This window comes from Plasmodium fragile, assembly GCF_000956335.1.
Source record: "Plasmodium fragile strain nilgiri unplaced genomic scaffold supercont1.106, whole genome shotgun sequence".
NCBI classification, from domain to species: domain Eukaryota; phylum Apicomplexa; class Aconoidasida; order Haemosporida; family Plasmodiidae; genus Plasmodium; species Plasmodium fragile.
In genome coordinates this window covers 22,392-47,388 of record NW_012192686.1, presented here as the reverse complement: position 1 = coordinate 47,388, position 24,997 = coordinate 22,392, and the positions used below count along the sequence as shown (strand labels likewise).

General features: G+C 32.4%; 4 protein-coding genes across 4 annotated transcripts; 3 read left to right on the top strand and 1 right to left on the bottom strand.

Annotated features, from left to right (window-relative positions):
* Positions 1-7,103: 7,103 nt before the first annotated feature.
* On the top strand, positions 7,104-7,736 carry AK88_05242 (uncharacterized protein; the record flags this gene model as incomplete). The annotated part of the gene is made up of 1 exon (XM_012482844.1): positions 7,104-7,736. The coding sequence occupies one exon, from the start codon at positions 7,104-7,106 to the stop codon at positions 7,734-7,736; it is 633 nt and encodes a 210-aa protein (XP_012338267.1).
* A 2,027-nt stretch (positions 7,737-9,763) lies between these two features.
* On the bottom strand, positions 9,764-10,860 carry AK88_05241 (uncharacterized protein; the record flags this gene model as incomplete). Its single annotated transcript, XM_012482843.1, has 3 exons — positions 9,764-10,023; positions 10,174-10,279; positions 10,420-10,860. The coding sequence occupies 3 exons, from the start codon at positions 10,858-10,860 to the stop codon at positions 9,764-9,766; spliced, it is 807 nt and encodes a 268-aa protein (XP_012338266.1).
* Positions 10,861-14,961: 4,101 nt separating this feature from the next.
* AK88_05240 (uncharacterized protein) lies at positions 14,962-16,195 on the top strand (the record flags this gene model as incomplete). Its single annotated transcript, XM_012482842.1, has 2 exons — positions 14,962-15,048; positions 15,248-16,195. The coding sequence occupies 2 exons, from the start codon at positions 14,962-14,964 to the stop codon at positions 16,193-16,195; spliced, it is 1,035 nt and encodes a 344-aa protein (XP_012338265.1).
* A 3,892-nt stretch (positions 16,196-20,087) lies between these two features.
* AK88_05239 (uncharacterized protein) lies at positions 20,088-20,267 on the top strand (the record flags this gene model as incomplete). The annotated part of the gene is made up of 1 exon (XM_012482841.1): positions 20,088-20,267. One exon carries the CDS (start codon positions 20,088-20,090, stop codon positions 20,265-20,267), a length of 180 nt encoding a protein of 59 aa, XP_012338264.1.
* Between the last annotated feature and the right edge of the window lie 4,730 nt (positions 20,268-24,997).

Below are 24,997 nucleotides of genomic sequence, written 5' to 3'. Positions count from 1 at the left end.
GAGACATAGCCAGGTGGGGAGTTTGACTGGGGCGGTACATCTGTTAAACAATAACGCAGATGTCCAAAGACAAGCTCAAAGAGAACAGAAATCTCTTGTAGACTAAAAGGGGAAAAGCTTGTTTGATTTCTATTTTCAGAAAAAGTAGAAAACGTGAAAGCGTGGCCTATCGATCCTTTATATTTGCAAAATGACGGAGTTTTACCCTCCTACTGTGCATATAGAGGTGTCTGAAAAGTTACCACAGGGATAACTGGCTTGTGGCTGCCAAGCGCTCCTAGCGACGTAGCTTTTTGATCCTTCGATGTCGGCTCTTCCTATCATTGGGACGCAGAAGTCTCAAAGTGTCGGATTGTTCACCCGCTAATAGGGAACGTGAGCTGGGTTTAGACCGTCGTGAGACAGGTTAGTTTTACCCTACTGATGAATACTATTATTTTATTATACATATATAGTATTGTGACAGTAATCCAACTTGGTACGAGAGGATTAGTTGGTTCAGACAATTGGTACAGCAATTGGTTGACAAACCAGTGTTGCGAAGCTAAGTCTGTTGGATAATGGCTGAACGCCTCTTAAGCCAGAAACCATGCTGATTAAACAATACTATTTCGTTCTTTTTTGTTAAACTTTTACTGCTGATGTAAAAGAGAAATTATACATGCCTTCCCCGCTTGGGGGTTGCATCAATAATCCTATCACCTTTTTCGTGAGCTGCTGTTCGTGAGCTGTGAGCTGGTAATGCAAATTATTAGTTTGTAGTTTATCTGGACTACGTGAGCTGTGAGCTAGGCAATAGTTCTTTAGCAACAAAAAAGAATTGCACAAACTGTAGACGACTTTTTTGCCTCGGGGTGCTGTAAACATGAAAGTAAACTTTGTTTTACGATCTGTTGAGGCTTATCCTCAGTGGTAAAGTGTTTATTCACATATTTTTTAACCAACATATATAATAAATTAGCCCAAAAAATATGTAATTAAAATTTATTGCATATCTGCAATAATTTTGAATTATACATAATTTTTTGATGCTTTTTTTATTATATACATTTTAACAATTATAAATTATCAATTTTTTTCAATAGCACAATTTTTGTGTTTTAAGGCGGTTTGAAGTGAGTTTGTAAAAGAATTTACTTCTACCATAACTTAGGTTCTTGTGTTCTTCATGCATATTTTTTATTAGGTTTCCAGGTTTCATTTTATTTGGTCCATTTGTTCATTCATAAGAAGAATTATTAATATAGGGGTGTCACATGTATAATCAGGGGAATTTTAAATTATATATCCAACATACCAGTAATATATATATATTAGCAGGAATCAGGTTCTTTTTTTTGTGTTCGTTATGTAAGTCCAAGTATGCTATTATATAATTATCAAGGTTCAGGGTTAGAGTTTTTTAGGGGGTGCAGCGTTAATGAGAGCACAATATTAATTTCTCCAGGGGGGGTACTGTTCCTTATATTTTATATACCATTTACTTCCTGTTCTGTAATACAACATATAACATATTTTAAAAATTACATATATTGATACGTTTTATCAGTTTTTACTGGAACACGTCAATCTCACAAAACATGAGTTCTGTTGAACATTCTGGAACCAAATTATTTGCGCACGGTTATGAAATAAATTGATTCAATTTCACTGTCGTCACTCTATTTTGTTAAGGCCGTTAAACACAAGTTGTATTTTTTGTTTTTTGCGCAAAATGCCAAGTGAATCAGAATACAGTATATATATATATTTGTATATAAGTTCTAATAATTAATTCTAAAGTAGAACCTTATTTTTAACAGGGAATGGAAAATAATATTTTCCGCGTTCTGTTTTTAACATGTCCAATTTATTAAAAATATTGTGTAACCCTGTGAACATGTGGTGTCGTATTATCCTAATTTCAACGATTTTCATGTACACAGTATTATATACATATCCATGAATGTGTCATCTCTGTTTGTAATATCCCAATTCATATAGACGCTACAGTTTTTATATGCACGTGTAATTTCATTTTTTCTACAAATGCCTATATTTATATGTTCCTAAATAACACATATGCATACAAATATGTAATAAAATAACAGTTTTCGAGTTCTTTCTTTTAAATAAAATTGTTCCTGAAAATTCATCTGTTTTTTCTTATGCGCCCTTGGCTTTATTTTTTTTTTTGTATTTTTTTTTTATGCCTAAAAATACGCTGTCATGCGCTAAAAGGAATATCGCGCCGTTTTTACTTTTTCCCCTAAGCTTAAACTTTTTTAAAATAAAACTTAATGAAAAAATTTACATTTGGGTGACAGTAGAAAATTTTCCATTTCCCAGTCCAATCAAAAGTATATATAATTTCCTTTTTACAAATCTCAACAAGGGGGACACAAACAAACACAGATTTTTTCCTTTTGTCATTTTCTAGTAAAATATGCAAGTAAAATTGCTCGCTTTCTTTATGTTAGTACCAGTATAAAAGTGTACGACTGAACACATAATTTTTAATCACTAATTGGGGGCGTGGACCAAATACATTATTTATGTTTTCCCGTCCTTAAATTTCGCAAAGGATTAAAAAAAACACAAAAAAGACTACGCAAAACGATGCCAACAAAAGGTTAGCAATTCTTGCATACAAGGGAAGTTCGTATACCGGGGGGAGTCTTTTAACAATTTAAGAACATTAGTACAGTAACAATTAAGCGCCTGTCTAACCCAGTGTGTGCAATGCTTAAGATTAACTGTTATCTATAGCACCGAATGTATTTTTCGTGCAGGTAAAACATTAAATACAATTATTTGTAGGGCAGGGTTTAGGGTAGCATTCTACGATTATAGCATCCTTAAATGTGTGCCGTTAAGTCCTTGAACACTACAAAATTGCCATTTTTTTCTCCGTCCCCAATGCATGAACGCTTATGTACAGGCGCTCATTCGTATGTGTCGAACAAGGAGCGTTACAGCAGCATATATATATATTCTGCAAGAGTGCATGTTTTAGCACTACATATGTGCTTTCTTTTTAGTAACAATGCTATTTCTTACACTGGTGTGGTCAAAGTCGTGACGTTGGGTGCGAAGGAACATAAAAAAAGGGTTTCCTCGTTTATAATGACGTATGGCAACATTGGCTTCATACAAAACGGTAACCCTGCTACATTAAGTGGGGCACCTAACCGCTCCAGTCCCCCACACCTCACATGTTGTTGCTGCCATTGGATCGATCGATCCCGTTCGTTGGTGCGTTCACAAAACTGCCGTTTTTCCCAGTTGTGCAAACAGGGAGAAAACTGTGTTCTTATAAACTCTACATTTCATGAAAGGAATGCTATATGCGAACTCATCACAGCACATTTAACACGCGCCAATGAACTTAACAAGGCGCACCGCACAAAAAGCACATGCGTATTTTGTGTGCACGAAAATGTTGAATCTGGGAAGGTGTCTTAAGTGGTGCCATTGAACTCTTTTTTTTTTTTTTTTTTTGGTTTTCACGTGTAACAATGCACAAACGGGACCAATGTAAAAAAGACTGCTCTCTCGCAGGCGCTTATAAATAATAATTACATATATATAGCCCGTGTTTTTCACACCACAGAATGCTCAAAATCGATGTAACAAAACGATCCTTATGCATTTCAGGTGGAAGCAACTAGCCACAACAAAATTCTTTTAGGACGAAATTAACATAGGGACCACATTGCTCTTTATGAAACAGATATGACAGCAACGTTAACTGAATAAAGGGCCACATAAAGCATTTACTGCGAAAAATAAAAAAATGGAAAATGGAAAATGCACAAATTATGAAGTAAATAGGGAAGGCGATAAATTATACAGTTTCCACTCCTGGTAATGAATAACAATACACATAAATATGTGTGCAGTGGAGGCAGAGTACACTGCTCATTTTTTTAAATCGCTCCGAAACAGAATATACGGATTGTCTAATATGTCACCGCGCGCGCAGGGGAAAAAAAGACATAAACGCCATGTTACGTAGAATTTAAGAAAACGAATAAGCAATCGTCTACAAGAGCATAATTCATATGGTTGTTTTTACAGATACATAGTGTGCATCACACCTGAATACAGTGTAACGAAAGGATTCACAAAAACACATGCTAAGCTAGCCATATAATACACGTCACATGTGCATATGTGTTACCTCCCACCAAGCCCTGGGAACTTCTACGCCCATCTCCTTTCTCTTTTTATCGTGAACCGCTTTCATTTACTGGAACCCACGGTTAGAGGTATGATCACAAAAGATTATTCCATTAACATGACAATACATGTAATGCGCATTCTTACATGCACAGAAAAAACAAAAAAAAAAAAAATACAGTATTCAATGTGGAACAACATATACGGAGGCAGAGTTGTAGGGGGTTTTACTTTACCACAATTGGGGGGGGTGAAGGTAACTAAAATGAATCTCTCGTTTCCGCAAGAATGACAAAACGCCAAAAAACATATTTAGGGTTCGGGCAAGTTACCCTACACACTGATGAACGGGTACACCGCGCACGATACGACATGAACATACGCATCATTGCCACGCATTTTCACCAATTTTACAGTTTATATCACATAGGCAGATAATTCCAATGAGCAGCTGCAAATAATTCAGTGTGGTGTGAAAAAGTCACATGGACTATTTGATCATGCACTGCGTTCTTTTCCATTCCACGTTACGGCACCGGATGGGAAGAACAGTATTTTGCTTGCCTCGTTCGATGTCTATGAACTCCGACAACAAAAAAAGGCTGCTCAGCATATGAAGGACGATTTGTATAAATGAACATTTGATGACATATGCAATGGATTACATATTAATAGTTTATTCATTTTATTTACTCGGAAAAGTTTTCAGTTTTTATTAGCAATGTTGATTCTCGGTGTTTTTTTTTTTTGTTCTTTTGGCACACCACAAATCGCGAACGTTTAGTGTTTACACAATACAATGAACACCTGCGACGGGGGGGAGGGGATGGCAGATCCCTTTTCTATAACGACAGAAGGGTATGTAAATAACGCAACTTAGTTAAGCCCGGCCAATTGAGCATATGCTTAGAATTATACATTTTACATGTAGCAAATACTGATTTACATAAATTCTATATACGTGCGTATGTACGGTTAAAAGGACATTCACTCAAATGTATTAAAAGGGGGAATACAAAAATCGCGCTGATGCAAGTAATAACATGTGTGATCGAATATTATATGCAACACCACCCTCAGTTAACTAACACACCTTTTTTTTTTTCTTTTTTACATATTCACATGCATAAAAAAATAATATGACACCTCCCTCCGTTTTTCTATAATCTAACGAGAAACAAGCACAGCAACGTTGTGTTGTTATATTATACAGCGCACAAAATAGTACATGGACAAAGAAGTGCCATTTTATTCATTTACCTCGTTAAGTTGGCTCGTTACGTTAGAGCCCGAAAACCAGGGGTTAAATTGGCGCCTTAAATTTCGCTTAACGTACTCCTAACATTACCCTTACGCGCTTAATGTTGCCTTTACTTTAGGATTCGTCCCATTCTCAAATTTTAACAAATATTTCTACATACAAACTTGAAAACATTTGTAAAATAATTAACAAGTAAACAAAATTTTACCCTTTAAAAGGAGTTATTCAGTTCGCGATAACCCCCTGCTCGCCGTGTTTTTTTTTTTATAGTATGGGAAAAAAACAGAAAAAACAAAAAAATAATTAATTTTGTTAAAATAAAGGTACCGTAATTCCTGTATAATACAATTTAAAAATATCTACAGCATAAGTAAATACACAAGAACAAAAGAAAAAAAAAAAAAAAACATGCGAGTGGGAGAAGTGTACCTAGGAGTAATAAATAATTTATTATGGATTCGGGTAATATGTAGGCACATTAAAATTATATTACCTAACTAATAGCATCCTATGCATGCACACTTACGAAAAGATTTACGGATTCAATAGTGCTAAGAAATAATGATTTCTTTTTATTTTTAAGGCAAAAAAACTGGTAAAAACTTTTCTTAGGTGAGTAAAATTGCTGTGCCCCACAGTAAGTATTAGTTTAAACAACTTAATGTGCTGTTCTTCGGGGTATATCCCCACGAAAGTAAATAAATGGAATAATTCAATATAATTACCCTAATTCTCATGTTCACCTTTCTCTAATATTAAATTCCAAAGTTTTAAATAAAATAAAACCTAGCACAAACTAAGAAAAACTAAAAAAAAAAAAAAGGAACTAATAAAAAATAAACAAATCGTTCAAAATTACATATTTATTTTATGTACCATGTTATATTATCACTATAAATAGTGCAGAAGGGAAAAAAAATAAAAATAAAATTAAAATCATCACAAAAAGAGATGTGCTTTCTTCAAGGGGTTTTTTTGTTACTCGTTGCGCACTAAAACAAAAAAATTATTTTTTGAAAAATCTGCGCTTTAGTTTTTTCAAAGGTATATTAGGTATATACATGTACAAATATAATAATATAATATGGTATTAATATTTATACACTATTACTTTTTATAAACATTATATATTTGCACAATGGTAAAAATATCACAGTGCGTACAGTACAATTTTTTTATTTAACCATTATAACGCTTTGTTTTTTTTTTTCTAGAGCTATTGTTTAGAATTTTTTTTATTAATTTTTGTTTAAGCAAACCCATTTTATTAAAGAAACATATTCATTCTTGTTATTTTAAAGTTTTAATAATTTTTTTTTTTTTAACATTTCTCCCTTTACGATTATTTTACGCATGTTTTCACCATACGCTTTTTTACGCAATACTATTGTTATTTAATACGTTAATGCTATTTTATTATTTTATTTAAATAAATAAGGAAAAAAGAAAAAAAACAAACACAAGCCGCAATAAAAAAAAAATAAAACAAAATAAAAACTAGCATTGAATGAACAAATGTTTTATATAAACTAAACCTCCAAAGTAATCCATCCCTACTAAGTGCTTTTTTTCATAGTCCCCTAAAAAAAAAAAAAACATTCCCCCACCCTTTTAATAAGGCCGAACATAATAAAACTAAATCTTTTATTTACTACCTCCCTTATTTAAAGCATTTTTAAAAATGAAGATCACCAGAGCATGTTCAGTTGTCGCTTGCCTCCTTGCTGTTAAGTTGTTAACCCCAGAATGTCACTGTGATCCTATAAATACTAAGCCTCAGGTACCCAAGAGTCAGAGCCATAGTAGTGGTAATTGTGGTGCCAACAATGGAAACTCATCTGCTAATTCAGGAAATTCAGGACATGCAGGTAGCTCGAATGCGGTATCAGGAAACTCTTCAAATTCTGTAAACGCCCCAGTCGCTGGCGCTTCAGCATCATCAGCTAAATTATCAGGCCCAGGAACCACCCCACCAGCTCCAGCCCCTGCTCCAGTAACACCCGCACCTAAGGATGACAAGGCAAAAGCCATTGACAAAATTGACGAGCAAATAGAAAAGAAAAACCAAAAGAAAAAATTATGCATAATATCATCAGCAGCCACAGCTTTGGCTCTCTTATTAGGAGGAGCAATTGGATTAGGAATTTACAAAACGACAAAGGCCCCACAGGTAAACGTAGATAATGGAAATGAAACCCCCGCCACCGACAGTTCTGACACTGTTGTAGAGGGAAATACCGAAACTACTGATGTATCCGATGCTCCCGCCACCCCAGCAGCCCCAGAGACTCCAGAGACTCCACAAGAATCATAATTAAACAATAGGGGCACTTTGTACATATAGGCTCAAGTGCGTATGGACATGTGCCTGTGTTTATTCACCCGTGTGTGAATAAATAGGCATTTATGCATTATGTGTGCCGGGACTGTGAGTATGTTCCCCACATATAGGTGCGCAATTGGTTACATGTATGGACGATTTCATATACTGTTGTTGCGTTGAGGTATTTATTTCAGAAGCACAGACACAACCATGAGAACATTTTTTTTTTTTTTTTTTCCTAGATTTTTTCATTTTAATATTTCATTTTAGTGTTTACTATTAATTATATATTTATACTTTTATAATTAAAAAAAAAAAAAAAAAAAAAAAGAGCATCCTTCCTATATCTATCTATATATATAGTTGTATATACACTTATATATAAATGCATTACAGAAATTTCATGTTTCATGTTTACATGCTGCATAGTAACTTTGTAATTCTTTTGTCAGAGTAAGATGATAGAAAATTTTTGTGCAATGATTTTTTTTTTTTTTTTTTTTTTTTTAAAGAACTTTTTATTGATTTCTTATTAAGGGCGTGCACAATTTTACGTCCTTTATGTAAATCATAAAGACCTGTACTGCTTGATTCAACTACACCGATTAGAAATATTTGTCTGTGCACTTTGTGCGGAGCGAAAGGACAATTGCTGTTGTGTGATTCGCGCTTGGGGACGCGTTTCGTGTTGTGAAACAATGTCCAAATGTTAACTGATCTTATTAGAACATGCAGATAGCTCCTTTTGTCCCTTTTTCTGCATTTCTGTTCTTTAATACTCAACGTCGATGTTAACTGTTCCGTGCGAAGGAAACACGTTGTAAAAACAAATAAACCTGTCAATGTGCAATTGCATATGTCGCCGGTTCTGCCGTTTTTATGCCTACCATTTGGGAAAATACAGCGTGTTGTTGGGTAAAGACGCAACACGTGGAAAATTGTGCAGGGGTCATTTCTTTGTACCACAGGTCGTAACTACTGCTGCGTTGAGCGGAGCAGTAACAAGCATGTTTTCATGTCCATGTGAGAAATGTATTTTTGGGAAGGGGAAACATCATCATATGTCTTCTGCATTTCTTTTTGTTCCGTTCCGTTTTTTTTTTTTTTTTCTTTCGCATTTGGATGGTACTATTCGAGTGAGCATTTTTGCTACTTCTCTTTAATCACATGTGTGTGATGTCCGTGGCAAATAAAAAAGTGTGCCGCTAAACTGGCGAAGGGGAAAGAAGCATCCTTACCAACACGTGCCAGCGCTGTACCTGGAATGCAATCGTAATGGTGTCCCTGGCGTAATGTCACATACATGATTCCTAATATACCTAACGTCTACGTCTATACAGATGTGACAATGAAGACACCTCGCATCATATATTGCGAAGAAACACAGATGGCCCCTTCACAAAAAATATGCCAATTTGTATGCTACACTTATTCATGTAAAATGCATTTGCAATTAGAGAATAAGTTTTAAAAAATAGCGATGTGTACGCTGTGTGCAGACGCCGTTACGTGATAGCCACGACTACAACCTAGCGTTTAGTATATAAATACACTTGCGTAACTTGTGTCTCTTTTTTTTTTTTTTTTTTATATAACCATGGATTCGTTACGGAAGCCTAAGTGTTGATAAAAATGGTATGCATACAAATATTTTGATGAATTTACCGAAATGTCCGATTAGCAAAAAAAAAAATTTTTTGAATGAAAAAAAAAAAAAATGATTTTCCCTATTGAGGTCCCTTTTGTGAGAGGATTAATGTTTCCTTGGATCATAATTAGTTGAGCCATTGCTGCTGTATTTTTTCTTTGTTGCCATGTGTAAATAAACGCGGCACGGTGTTTACCCTCTAATACAGGAACCATTTCATGTTTAGTTGTTCCGCATTCGCTTCCTTTTTTTTTTTTTTTTTTTTTTTTTTTTTTTGCTTTCCACCTGAAGATCTACAAATGCGTGTACCTACAATTTCTACGTCCCTAAACGGTTCTCCATTTTGAAATTTTGTTTAAAGGGACGCTACTTACAAATGGTCCACTTCATTTTCCTGTGTGCATGATTCTAGTGATGCAGAGCAAAAAGTAAAGTTCACGTGCCCCAAGTGCTCAACACCAATATTTTGTTTATGTTTCCTTCCCTTAGTACGAGTCCTTTTATTGTCATTTCCATTGTTGTTATCCTTTTCCCCTTCAACTTGCGTAAACGTTTTAAAATTTGACCCATAACATGGGGGATTAAAGAAGGTACGTCCATTTCCATTACCATAATAAGTAAAGCTAAGTCCTTGTACATCAGATTCCACGAAAGCAGGATTTTGAAAGCTATATGAATTTTACGCTGTTATTGGTTTATATTTCTTTCTCTTATTTTTCTTTAAATGTGGGTGACGGAATTTTTTCCTTCGGGGGCCTCGGCCGGAGGCTCCTTTCTCACTGTCATTATACATTTCATCTTCATCTTCGTTAACGTCTTCATTGTCCTCGGGGGTAATGCACAAGAAGTCACACAATTCATTGTAAAATTGTCCCACTGGTGTATGCTATGACAAAATAAAAAGTGAAATATGTATGTAGTGATATTTACTTATTGGGAGTGCAAATCAGTTTTATATAGGATAAAAAAAAAAAAAAAAATGTAATGATGTGTGTGAGTACATCACCCAGGTGGTATTTAACTTACATCATATAAAAACGCTGCGAAGGGAATTACGATTAAGAGTGAAATGAAAGGAAGAAGGAAAATAAAAATATTTAGGAGCAAAAATAAATCTTCTGACTTTCCTCTAAAGGGAACAATTTGCGCAGTGCTGCTATTCGTTCCAGTATGAATAATGGGAACACTGTCCGAGTTTACAGCTGATATAGGCTGCAGGGATGAGGATGCACTGTCTGATATGGAAGAAGTGATAGTTCCCACGGCATCGGTGATAGCCTGAGTAACGCCGTTAACAAGACCCTCTACTAGTGTGGTGGTAACCACAGTTGATACTTGGTTAGTGGCCCCTTCGAGTGAAAAGGGATCAATGTGAGTGGCTAAGGGTGTTGAATTAGAAACAACAGTTGTTACATTTCTATCATTCCCATCGAACATTTCACTTTGCAACCTTGTTCCATTATTCATTGTGCTTGGTGTTTTAATGTTTTTATAAAAATGATTCAGAATATCTAGTAGGTGAGACTTTCAGCTACTTCCCCCACCCCCCCAAAAAAAAATTTTTTTTTCTTGAAGTGTAAAAAAGTGAACAAGTTATTGTATCGTGTTGTGGTCCTATTTTTTTGCACCATTTAAAGAAGAATGTTTAAAAAAAAGAATGTGTAAATTGTGTAACTCTGTGTAGTGAGATGTTGCTCATTTTGAAACGTTTACAATACGTTGCATTATGGTGAAAAGAAGAATCATGACATTGTAACGTGTAGTTATTCTTTCGAAGTGGAATATATTCTTCTTATTCTCCTTGTTTTTTTTTGTTTCTTTTTTTTTCTTTGTCACAGTTGTTAATTTAATAAAATGTGTGAAGTGCTAGGTAGTGCTCCCTTTTGAAGACAAACAAATTAAACAACAATGAATGTGGTCTTAAATTTTAAAACAGAAAATGTGCACGATCTGAGCGGAGCGGCAAGGGCGCAATTAAAAAAGTGCGGTTCTTTGGAAAGGGGTATTCGAAATGGTCTCATTGTTTGCACAAAAAAAAAAAAATATGGGGGGTGTTTCACATTATTAATTTGTGCGTTTCTGTTGTATTTGTGGTGTTTTGTTCCTTGTGGGGTTGTTGCTTGTTCGTTCTGGCCGTATGCTTACACGGCGTACTTTTTTTTTTTCAACCACATGTTCCAAATGTGTAAAGTAACTGTCTCTCATTTGGGCCTTTTTGACTGTTTGCCATGTTAACGAGGAAACGTAAAAGTTGTATTTTTTATATTAACAGGATCCATATTGTTCTTCTTTACTTTGAGCAATGTGCCTTTCTTTCCTTTCAATTGCAACCATTTTGCCAGTTCGAGAGCCGAACGAGTAGATAAAATCTACAGTTTCGATATGATCAGAATGAGGAGGCGAAATGGTGTGCATTTAAGGCGCAAGAGGATCAATCAGATAATCTATTTGTGTCAGACAAAGGGCGAAAGTGGAATATCCTGCAAGTATGCGTGACGTGTCGTAATTGTTTTAGAGGTCGACCCACAAGTCGAGGTAGCATACAAAATTGGGCATATGAAAATGGGCACATGGGGGTAAATGCAAATGATAATTATGCGTTTGAATTTGTCCTCTTTTTTTTTTTTTTTTTTTTTTTTTGTGTGTTCACTCACATGGTATGCACCTTTAACGAATATGTCGTGATGATGACTCGACTCAGTAGAACTTGTGTTTTGATCGCGAAAGTGTGTATATAAAATGATGCGCTTAAGAAGTCAAAGAATTACAACCCCCCACACACCCTCCCCGTTTTGTTTTTTCTACCTGCAAAATTGAGCTCATTTTTATTTTTCTTAAAAAAATGTAATAATAAAAAGTAGGTTATCCGTTTTTATTTAACCCTAATGTTCTTTTGTGTTTGTACGATATTTGGAATGGCCCAAAAGTAAAGAAAAAACAAAAATGAGGGACTTATCTTGTGACTGAGTGTCGGATCACTCGTAAACAAAATATATAACATTTTGCATAAACATATTGGCAAACGATTGACAAGGAAATTGAATAGTTGCGTTTATCCTAAGTTGTATAATCTTAGCGTTAAAGCCTTGCCCTCTTTTAAACCAAATGATGAGCCATTTTTTCCCCTACACTCAAAAACATAGGTGTATTTGCATTTGCTTTTCAGTGTACATAAATGTGATTAACAAAATATGACTAGTACCGATACACAGGGTGCATTTTAAGTCAATTTTTTTTTTTTTTTTTATAATAAATATATTTACTTAGCCTTTTCCTTACAATGAATTGAGAAAAAATAATTAGAAAGGTTGAAAAAGTGTGTAGTAGTTTCTTCTTGCCAAATGCTCGCACGTTTTAAAAGCACTACCACGGAAGGAACAACGGATGCTTAGAAAAAAAAAAAAAAAACGCTTATATAGTATTGAACCAAAGCGATGCCCCCATTTTTGTAATTTTTGAAAGTGCCCGAATATTACGTATCACGAGTGCACCCACGACTTTATAAGCGCAAATGTGCACATTCATATGAGCGCACGTTCTATATATAACATCATGTGGGGATCGTTTATAATCTCTTTAAATATAATAGAAGATATATACTTTCCTTTTTTCGTTTTCTTCAGAGGGGTTTTTTTCATTGGTTTCAGGGTGTGAAGAAGGCAAGTAGCCCATACGAGCCACATTAATTTAGTGGACCCTCTCGTAATGTGCAAAATTTTATAGTTAACACTAAAAGGGGATGAATGGGCGAATGGATATAGGCTACTCCGCTCAAATGATTAAATAAGTTTCAAATATGTTTTCCCACATTGCTCATTAGTAACAACTGGTCTTTAAAAAAAGATGTGTAAATAAATAATCCCCATGTGTCTTTATCAGGGTTACCTACGTATGAACGAGGTTATGCCTGTCCAGGGTGAATTCTATTTTTTTTTAATGAGTATAGTATGCCGATTAGGCCAAGAACAAAACTGATAAATCGGGTAATGAAGCACGATAAAATAAAAGCATAATTTTTTCGTCACTGCAGCGTAATGTTAAAGTTTTAATTTACTGAATCAAACATAAACTGTTTTTTTTTTTTTTGTTAACATTTTTAATTTAATGCTACACATCCAATTTTACGTTAGCAGTCTTTTTTTTGTTGGGGGGGGGGGAGGAAAATAATGAGAATATTATATAATATGGTTCGCCCCCATGTTCTATAAAAGAACCTATAGTTTTCTTCACAAATATAATATATATATATATATGCCTTCAGATCAGTTTATATATACTTTGTTTTGTTTGCACTTTGGTTCTGGTTCCCCTTTGCATGCATAATATATCACATTTTGATATCAATTTTTTTTTTAAGATTTGTTCGCATCTATTCGTTTAATTCATATTTGCCACGGTATAATACAAAAGGCAAATATGTTTGCAGAATTAGATGCGTAAAGCAGGATGTTTCATTATGGTAAAAAGGTTAAATTATTAAAAAAAAAAAAAGGGTGAGAAGATAATTTTTTAAAGCTCCTTTTGACAACCAGGAAGAGGCTACAAAAAGGAAGGAACTGCATAATTATTTTTTACTACCACCACTCGCTTCAGGAAAACTTAAAAAAAAAAGCATTGAAACAGAAAGTGGAGGCTGACCATGGCCATCATAACTATTTGGGCAATTAGGCATTAAAAAAAGAAATAATGCATTACAGGAATGGAAGTATTATGAATGTGATTTATTTCTTTTTTTATAAAGACATGTTAAAAAATGTTAATCTGCTTTGCGTATAATATTTGTTTAAAAAAATGAAAGCGGCTAAGAATTCTGCTCTTCTAAGAATAAAAACACTGGCGCGATGCAGATTCGCGTCCGCTTACGTGCTTTATATAAATAATAAAGTAATATGCGTCACTTAAAAGCTAAGGATTATTCTTTTTTCCTTTCTTGCAGGGTTATTATGAGTTTAAGGAGTTATTTTCATTTTATAAAAGTACCCTATGTCCCCCCAAAAAAAAAAAAAAATTCATATTAGAGGATTAATCGCTTTGGTTACTATATACATTGTATTCCTTGGGACATATATATACAATAGGTATTCCTTTTAATTGAAAAAAGAAAAAAAGAATACTCGTATGTATAATAAAATACATATTTATAATTATACTTATACAGAACACTTTTTAGAAAAGAACAGACCTCATAGATAATATTTTGACGTGTCTAATTTTTATGATATTCCATCACGTATAATATGATTATTTAGATTACGCATATTCTTATATTATTTTTAAACAATTAAAAACTTGCAAGTCTTTTATTTTTTTTTCTCTTTTTCTGAACAGTTTTATAACACGGGCGAACAATAAAAAAGTAAAAAACACAACAAAAAAAAGCAAAAAAAATTATAATTTCACTAATAGGTATAAGAAACAAAAGAAAAACAAAAAAAAGAAAAAAGCGTTTTGCATTATGTTGAATCCATGAATTATTAAGATGTGTACTCGAGCTGTTCTGCCACAAAGAGAAAAGACAATTTAATTTTTTTATTTAATTTTCACGTCGTAACTAGAACGAAATATGAGATGAAAGCAATAATAACTGGTTCCCTTTGTTTAATGAAATTTTCTTTGTGTTATATTCTATTATTGGCATATCACAGTTCGGCTAAGGTAAGATAAGGTCACATTGAACAACGCTGGCTGTCGTCATTACGCAATGCATTACGTTTCTGAGCGTGAATGGGCAGATGGGTACACAGACGAATACATATCCTGTAAAATAAATAAAGTTGTACAAAATATATACGTGCGTGGGCGACATATTACCCCGTTTACGCTATATCCTCCCCCTTTTTCCTCGTGTGTTCAGTTAACGTACCGAGACGTATCTAACATATTGTACAGCAGGGACTCCACATCTGATTTAGGAATACAGGAGGCATACACCAACAGCTATGAATCTTTAGCAGCAAGTAGTGAGTCTTTAGCAGCAAGTAGTGAGTCTCTATCAGGAAGTAATTTATCCCTGAATGACTTATATGGGAGCGCAGAATCGTTAGCATGTGAAGGAGAGCCACATGACAAGACATTCTTTGGGGATGTCCTGAGCGGTGGAATATCTGCGGATGATATATCAAAAGAAGATTTATTTCGTGTAGAACAAGGATACGAAGAAATTCTAAATGATGTCTTAAAAAATAAATTCCAAAAAAAAATATCTATTAGCGGAAATAGTTTATTCCAGGATGATCAGTCATGGAGAGGGGACTTCAGAAGGAACTACTCAGAAACTAGTCTGGACAGAGACATGGAAAGTTTTAAAAATGAAAAATCTAGAGAGGGATTGAATATAGATTCGGAAGAACCTAGAAGATCTACGCATGGAGTTAATGCTCCGCAGGGAGAGGAGAAATATGTGAACTTGCAAGAACATCTGGAGGGACAAAGGAACCACCAAAGGAATAACGTAAATATAAAATTAAGCAGAAATTACGGACAAGCAGATATGTATAATGTGAGGAAAAATAGCTTTTTTACAAAATCAATATACTATTTGTCGTTTGGCCCAACTGTTACAGTGTTACTTATAATCCTTATTCAACTCTCTAATCCCTGGATTGGTTGGCCACTTTTGGTGTGTAGCACTGTTCTGCTATCAGCTTTGACATACGCGATGCGTTCAAATAAAACACAATGCGAACGTATATTTCGAAAATGGAGAAAAAAGCTGAATAAAGTAAAAAAAGGAGGTTGGACAATACGTAGATTTCTTAACAAGGTAGACAAATTCTTGTTTGACGTTTTGGATGGCTTTTAAGTGGTAAACGCCATTGGATTCATTTCTCAATGTTATTCTTATGAATCCTTAAAATCATCATTTATGCAGATGCCATCATTTTTGGAATCTTGTGTTCAACAGTTAAAAGGTATTAACACAATGAGTTTTTTTGGTTTGCAAAAATGTGGATATATGATATGTTCACATTTTTGTAGGCATAATTTAAAATAGACTAATGTGACTACAATAGGTCCTATTCCAATATACTGGACCGTCTTCTTTTTTTCTAATTAGTCTTTTTTTCCTTTTTTTTTTTTTTTTTTTTTCTGATTTTATATGTGTTATTTGAGATTGATCTTTATGGTAGAATTATCCCGCTTTTGCTTCTTTCATTTCACCGGTATTCCATTTGACCATGCTTCTGTAACAAGGATACATGTTTTGTGCGCTTACTAAATTGTAAAGTCTTAATAAAATACTTCGATGCATCACTGTCTATATTATTAATTTTGTTTCCTTAAACATTAACATGTTTTGTTATCCATTTTATTTGAAGAATTTCTACAACTGTGAGATGGTTATGCAACGTTTCATAGGGATGATTGTCCTTTTTGAAGTCATCTGCTATAAGGCCCTTGCTCAGGGTAATTAAGAAGGAGAAATACCCGTTTAGAGAATTAAGATGTGTCCACTTTTGCTAGCTGTATTTTTTATTATTCAACCTCATGATTCCCCTTTTTCTATAGTAATGCGAAGGATGTGGGAAAATGTGCAGCTAAACATTGTTTCCTTATTTGGAAAAGAACGTGCTATTTTTGGGGGGGGCAGAAAAAACTTCTATCTTGAAATACATATTTAAATGAATGCAATAATAAGTGAATTAACAATTGAAGTGGTGTGGTTTTCTCTGCATTTGTCTCTTCACATTTATTATTATAAAAAAGGGAAATTATGTTCAAACGTGTAGAGCTGCCATTCTTTTTTTTTGTGACTATTTTCGTTGAGGAGTTCACACATATTACACAACATCATTGTTACATTTTTTTTTGTTTCGGAATGTTTAACGTGCGGCATGGTAATCAAAGTGTCATTGCAGCTACAGCTGCTAGAGTGATCTTTGTTCTTTTTCTTAATTCTTTTATATGTAATATTGGAAGCATAAAGACACACTGAGCGTTTATGCAGAAAGAAATATATCATAATAGGCATTACATTGATGTGACTTATATCTCCTTTATAATTATAAGCAATCGGCATTATTTCTGTGGATAATTTTTGAACAACTATTTTTATTGAACAAAAGAGAATGTTACTGTAGAAATGAGTACAGCCAATTATTAAGCTATTCATAAGATTGACGTAAAGGAAACAAAAAGAACATCTGTTGGACAACACAAACACACCTTGGGTACATATAGGAGAACCAAATTACAAAAGTAAGTACATTGTTGTAAAGTACCTTTCTTTACTTTAAGAAAATAAAAATGTATTCTATTCTGTGGTGAAAGTTCTATCAGTATTGACCATTCTAGTTTATGCAACAATATAAGTAGAATAAAATAACACTGGAATGATATGGGAAAAATAAAAATTATGAATAAATATGAACATATACAATCTGCTTATGAAATAACGTACAATGGGTAAAAGTGCTGTCGATCTATGAAATAAATGAGGACATAACGATTAACAAGCGGAGGACAATACTACAGTGGATGGACAGTATTAGAAAATGTAATATGTAGAAATAAAAATAAAAATATATAATGTATGAATTAATAAATGTTGCTTTCGTGTAAAATTGTTCTATTCTGGAATATATTGTTTAATATATTGTTCTAATTCAGGTAATACATTGTTCTAGAGGGAGATAAATCAATGCTTATATAACTTTTTTTATCAATGAATTACCTGTTCTTTAGACTTATTTTCAACATTCTAAGGATTCGCATGGGCGGCTTTTTTTCATCAGTTCAGCTCATGCATCCTATTGTTCATATTCTGAGGGTGAGGGTTCATTATGCACGTTTTTTCTGGGCTCTGTTCTTTGCACATCGTTCGTATTCCGATGGCCACCTGTTCCATTTAACTTTGTTCTCCTGGGGTTGCGAGTATTCCCTTGCTTCAACTTCTTTTTATATTCATTATGTAAACTATCACTGTACTATATGAGGAAATTGAGGAAGTTAAAGAATGAATAAATACATATATATCATTGTGGATTATTATTTATTGTGAACAAACATAATAGTTTTTATATGTATGAATATGTAAGAACGAAGTTTATCTTACCACAAAAAAGCATCTGGGTACACTAGTATATGATGCCCAACAGGAGATGATTAAGGTTGAAAAGAGAAAAAAGAATGCATATATGTTTTTCATTCTTGATAGTGTTTGATTAGTTTTTATTTAAAATTTCAAATTAGGGTTAACACTACTCTCTTTTTCGATTTAGTAATAAACTGTAATGTTTTGCCTTAGTACACGGATATAATACATGTATAACTCTTTAAACTTTATACCAGCTGAAATAAAATCTTTGTAAATACTATAATTTTTCTTAAAAGATATTGATCTTAGTAAAAATTTTGGATAATTTTGCAATTTAGGCTTATCTACAAAATTAGAAAGGAAAAAATAGTCAATGTTTGATGTTAAACAAAATGTATTTATATTTATTAAAGAATATTTTTATTTTAATAATTATGTATTATAATTAAATCATAGAACACATTTGTGTACAAACAAAAATGCAATATCATAAAAAAGGTTACTAATGAACCGGAATGAAATTTATTTTATGTTAAATATATTATGTAAACATGATGTTTTTATAAAATAAGAATTAATATTTGCAAGTTATCGTAGTGCATATTGAATTCTTATACACATTAACGCGTTTACTCTTTTATTTATTAAATGTTGTATATACATATTTTTTAGAATATGAACATTATTTTTTTTAATTTCTAATGTGTTCATTACATCCTTACACAACGTAGCAATGGTAGAGCTTCTTAGACAATGTTTTCTTTGATAGTCGTAATTATTTTATATTATCAAAACTTCAAATCTATAATTCCTTATTTCTTTGTAGAATTGTAAATATCTATCAAAACATATAACTTCTTAATATTTATTAACTTATATAAGGTAAAAAGAAAAAAAGTGTTAAAATATATGAATTTAGAAATAAGAAAACAATGTATTTTTGCGTTTTAAGAAATAATCGTTTTTTTGAATTGTTATTTTTGTTGTTGTTTCTCTATCTTTCCTATGTTCTCCCTAATAATATATATATTTTTTTAATATTATCACTGGGTACACAACATTAAAAGTGGGTTCTTTATACAATGTGTTTAAAATAGGTGCATATTAAATATATGTTTTTTTTTGTGTATAAAAGAGTTCTATATTTGTTCACTCGGTAAAGATATGTATTGATTCATTGGATGAATTAAGGGGATACAAAGTTTTTAGTTCCTTTGATTGCTCTACTCACATTTTCAGTTTTTCTTTATTCTACAAAGCAGTCGCTTCCCGTAAGATTTCTAACGAATACAAACAATGTCGGAGAATAACGGGCGATATATAATAGAACCTATACTTTGAATTTTTGGTGAGTTATATATTACTTACAATCGAAACCGTGTCCTACATAAATTGAATATTCTTCTTTTTTTGTTGTTGTTTTTTTCATTAGAATTTTTTAATGGTGATTTTTAAAATTAGCCTGCGAAAGAAGTACAGGTGGTTACTATTTTGTTTATTCTCTATGAACTACTTTTAAGTGAGACGTTTCTACCTCATTCTCTAAAATGATGGGAGTTTTCTTGTTAGTATTATTATTTTAATAACTTATTATTTCTACATTTCAAGCATGAATTAATTTTTAAAGGGACATGTGTGAATTTATCCTTAAAGTATTATGTATAATAGCTCTGTACTGAGGAAAAGTTTTATTAAAAAAGTGGAAAGAATAAAGATAGAAAAACTGAGAAACAAGGAAAAGAATGAGAGAAAAGAAAAAAGTAGAAAGAATAAAGATAGAAAAGTTGAGAAAAAAAGGAAAAGCATAATAGAAATGAAAAAAGTAGAAGAAAAATGAAAAAAATTAAATGAAATTGTAGAAAGAGGCATTAACTGTCAAAGTAGGAATGATTAGTAAAATAGATTCAGTTAGTAATGACGGCGAAAACAGTGGAATGCGAGCAGTTTCGTTATAATTATGTAACATATACCTAAATAAGGTTAATGCATTATAAATATGACATGTAACATATGATATACATTTAGGGCACATTTAATAAATGTATTAAAACAGGCAGAACAAATTTTTAATATCTATTTGTGATGTTGGTCTATTAGCAAGGAAAGGATATGTATAAAAAAAAAAATTGCATATGATTATTAGAAGTTCGCTACTTTTGTTGTTATCTAATATAAGCGAATATCCGATATATTGTGACAAAAGTACAATACGTCTCCCTATGATTTGCAGAAAGTATAGATGCAAACAATAAGGAAGGAAGCAATTTGTAAATGTCCTGATCAATAATTATAAGGAACTTGCCAGATACAGGTATATATATATGCGTGCACAGTTTTCGAGATAACTATACTGTGTCATATCATGTTATGAATTTTCTTCTCTTATGCCCATTTATATGTGCTATTAATAAGTTGACAAAAAAGGAAAACTATAGCACACGTGTACTGTACAAATGAACAATTATGCCTCTACTTGAAACATTTTAAGAAACAGACAAGTAAATAAAATTTACAATGTCCACAGAGAAAAGGGGAAAAAACAAATGTAATGATACTTATATCCGTCTAATGTGAATACATGATCAAAAAGCTTCAAAAATGCAACATATTCAGGATGGTGCATTGGTCATTTGGTTATCTTCTAGAAATGGTAACATTCTGCTAAAAGGCAAAATATTCTTGAAATATTAACTGAAACACACGTAAAAAATAAATGTACATTGAGTTTCACTCTAATTAATTATACGTACATAATATACCCTGGCAATACCCATGTTACTCAACCTTGTTCATTCTTAAATGAAGAGAATGACCTATTGAATTTTATTGTTTTCTGTAGCTGTACTCGGTACGTACGTACATAATAGTTGAATCAGATGAAAACTATTAAGCGCAGCAGCAGAAATGACAAGAATTCTGCGTATATATGTTACACCTTTTATATTATCAAAATTAGCACAAAACTTGTAACCTCATGTTACACAAACAGAAATTGGTATATATCTGACTCCCCTTGCACACAAATCACGTGCAACTATTATATTTGTAGTTTAACCTAATGGAGTACACATGCCGGATGGCCTTTCTATGTTTAAGTAATCATTGTGAAAAATATAAAAGGACTGAATATAGAGCAACAATTGTTATTCCTTGTTGACATGTGATGAAATTATTTGTATAAAATCATATGCATGTTGCGGTGAACCATACGCTTGTCCATTTGAGAAGCTTTAGGGTATATGAATAATATCATAAATATAAAACAATAAATATTACAAAAAGTGTGCCATGTCTCATATCATCTTATAATATGCAGACAATATTCATCTTTGATAAAATATAAGATGTATAGAGAATGCAAAAAAATATACCATTCATTAACTATGTTTTTGTTGCTCTTTGTCTAATCACACACTAAACATATCAGATGAAGAAAAGTCGTATACACAACGGCCACATTACAAGCATGTTGTCCTTTTGTTTTCGTTGACATTGATGTAGCAAGGACATGTACATACTGGCATATATACACGTACTACAGATGTTACATATGTGCTAACGGTATATATGAAGTAAAAGGAAAATAAACATATCAATGTTGCAATACTCGTATAAATTCTTAAAAGCAATCCTATGATGAAATATTTTCGACATAAACGTTGCTTCAAGTTGAATCGCGCGACATTATTAATACCCGTGTGCCCATTCGTTTGAATATGGACTTCGCCAGAGGGACACATTCTTCTAAAGCGCTCCCTTCATGTGCTATTATCTTTCTGATAAATATTGGGAGACGCTAGAGAAAAAACTGCTCCCATACAGAAGAATGACAAATACATCCTTAAGAATGTGTAAAGGATATATAAATATGCGTATTCCGAGTGCGGGTTTTTCTCTGACAAATTGTGAAAAAAATTGTAAGGCAATTTGCGCGGCTCTTAATATCCGACAAGAAATGCGGCATATACTAATGACTCTAAAAATGAGGTCCGTGAAGTATACTTTATTTCGGTAATAAGTATACCATGAGCATACACAAACCGTCAAATAATTTTTTTTTAAACTATTATTTCCCACTAATGCTTGAAAGTGAAATATTTTATACTTTTTACACATGAATAAAAAAAAAAAAAATAATAATAATAAAATAAGAAAAGGTTATGCAGAACGGGATTAATGAACTTATTAATAAAAAAAGGGCACACCAAATAAAACTTATCACGCCAACACAACAGAAAATATATGGAGAAACAAAAAAAAAAAAGGCTTATAACAGTACGTGGTTGTATGATTATTAAGTAAATATTACTGGTAAACCGCCCCTAATGCGCATTCACCAACAGCGTATGCAAAATGAGTTCTCTGTAACGTATGTGGAACGTTAGACAAGTGTTCCTAATTGTCTCAAAACGGATTAGACAATTTCGTAATGTTAATTTTGAGTAGGTAATCATAACACATTTTTGCATTTCACACTATATGCAGAAACGCACATTTTTGAAAAGGCATAAATAGGGTACTTCCGGGCATAAAATAATTACACACCTGGTAATAGGGAATGCAACAGGTGTCATCCTATTTAAACGTATGAATAAAATAATATATAGAACATATGTGTAAAACGGGCTTAATAGGGTGGATAATAAAGAAATGGTGGCGCGCACCAGAATTGATTCACAACTTTTTATAAGGAATGAAATGTCACAAGAAGAATACATTTGTCATTTGGAAAAGGATGATTTATTTTATATTAATACCGCTTTCCATTATAGTATATTTTTGAAATATTTGCTATCACATTAGACTTATTGGAAGGATGATTAATTAAAATATAATCATTCGTTCGTGCAAGAATAAAAATATATGCTTATCTTCTGATCAAATAAAAGTTACAGCAAATGATACTTAAGGTAATAATGGGTTGAGGGAATAAACCTTCCTGGTTATTTTCAACCTTCATGGAAACAATTTCTTGTCCATTGTATATAAAATTATGTTTTGATAGAAATATTTAACGCAAAATGATTAGTATAGAACATAGACAATTCTCTTATGGGCAAACTTTAGAATCCATTATTTTAATGATAACAATAATCAGATTATAAAAAAAGAGATGCCAATAATTAAATCTTACAATGGCACCGTAAAATTACGTATACGTAGTGAAGAAATGTGAAATAAGAAAAAGGTACGTTTCTCTGTGATTACTAAACAATTGAAGGGGAAGGAATCTTTTTTTTTTTTTTTTTCTTGTAAACGCTAAGAAAATAATTTATAATAATATGGTGAGCCTATATTTTATTTTTTAACATTAACATATTGCTAAGTCAGCATTGCAGATTAATTTCAATTTGGCATTAGCGAGTCATGGTATAAAAATGATTTACAGATGAATTTATTAGAGGAAAAATGTATTATCATCATTTTTTTTTTTATTATAACATACTCATATATTAAGTTAACATGTGAACCTTCAGAAACAGGAATAATGATTTGTATCGTGTCCTTTTATTTACATTTTATCAAAAAAAAAAAAAAAAAAAAAAAAAGACAGGCCGAAGGAATTGAGTCCTTTTTTTTTATCGAGAACCTTTTACGCTTATATTTATTCTTATTTTTATTTATTTATTTTTTTTTGCTCTATATTGATAGATACATTTTCTAACATGTTCGAATTGAAAGTAACACCAGATAACAGTTTTAAGAAGGGCAATACATTTTTGGAATTAAAAGTACTGTAATTAGTTTTTTTTCCTTTTTTTGTTTTTACAAATGTATACTCGAAATGTATTGGGTGTATGTGATGTATGTACGTATGTACATATATATATATAGGGCGTTGTCAAACGTTCATATTGTAAAAGGTCAGAGCAAATAGAAAAATGAGAAGGCTACAGCAAGGAACAGACAGAATTAAAAATACTTATGCGAGGAACGCAGCAGCCGCTACTTCATAAATGAAGGCACAGCTGCTCCAATTAATTATGAAATAAGTTTCATTTTATATATGATAAAAATATGTAAAAGGAAAATACGCTAGGCAGATTAGATTTACTGAAATAAATTTTATATTGACTGGCAACAATAGTCACTACATACGATTTTAGACATTACGTACATATAAACACGAATAGTTGTTATTTTCCCTTTATTGGACTGATTTAAAAGCATGTCAAATGGAACAGAGTGCGCGAAAGGACAACATAACAATTAGGGTTAAAGAATGGTATGCATAGAAATAACGCAATAGATGACACCTTCATAAGCGTATACAACGAATACAAACGTAGCGCCGATACTTGCTATTTTTTCGCGTTTACATGTATTAAAAATATAATTAATTCAAGTTAGAAAAGAAAAAAGCTAAAATGAATGATTAAACGACTGAAGACTGAAAAGAATATACTAAACAATTAAATATTAATAAATATAAAAACGCTATAACAAAATAAACCGTTATAAGAAAATAATACGTATAAGAAAATAATGCGTATAAGAAAATAATGCGTATAAGAAAATAATGCGTATAAGAAAATAATGCGTATAAGAAAATAATGCGTATAAGAA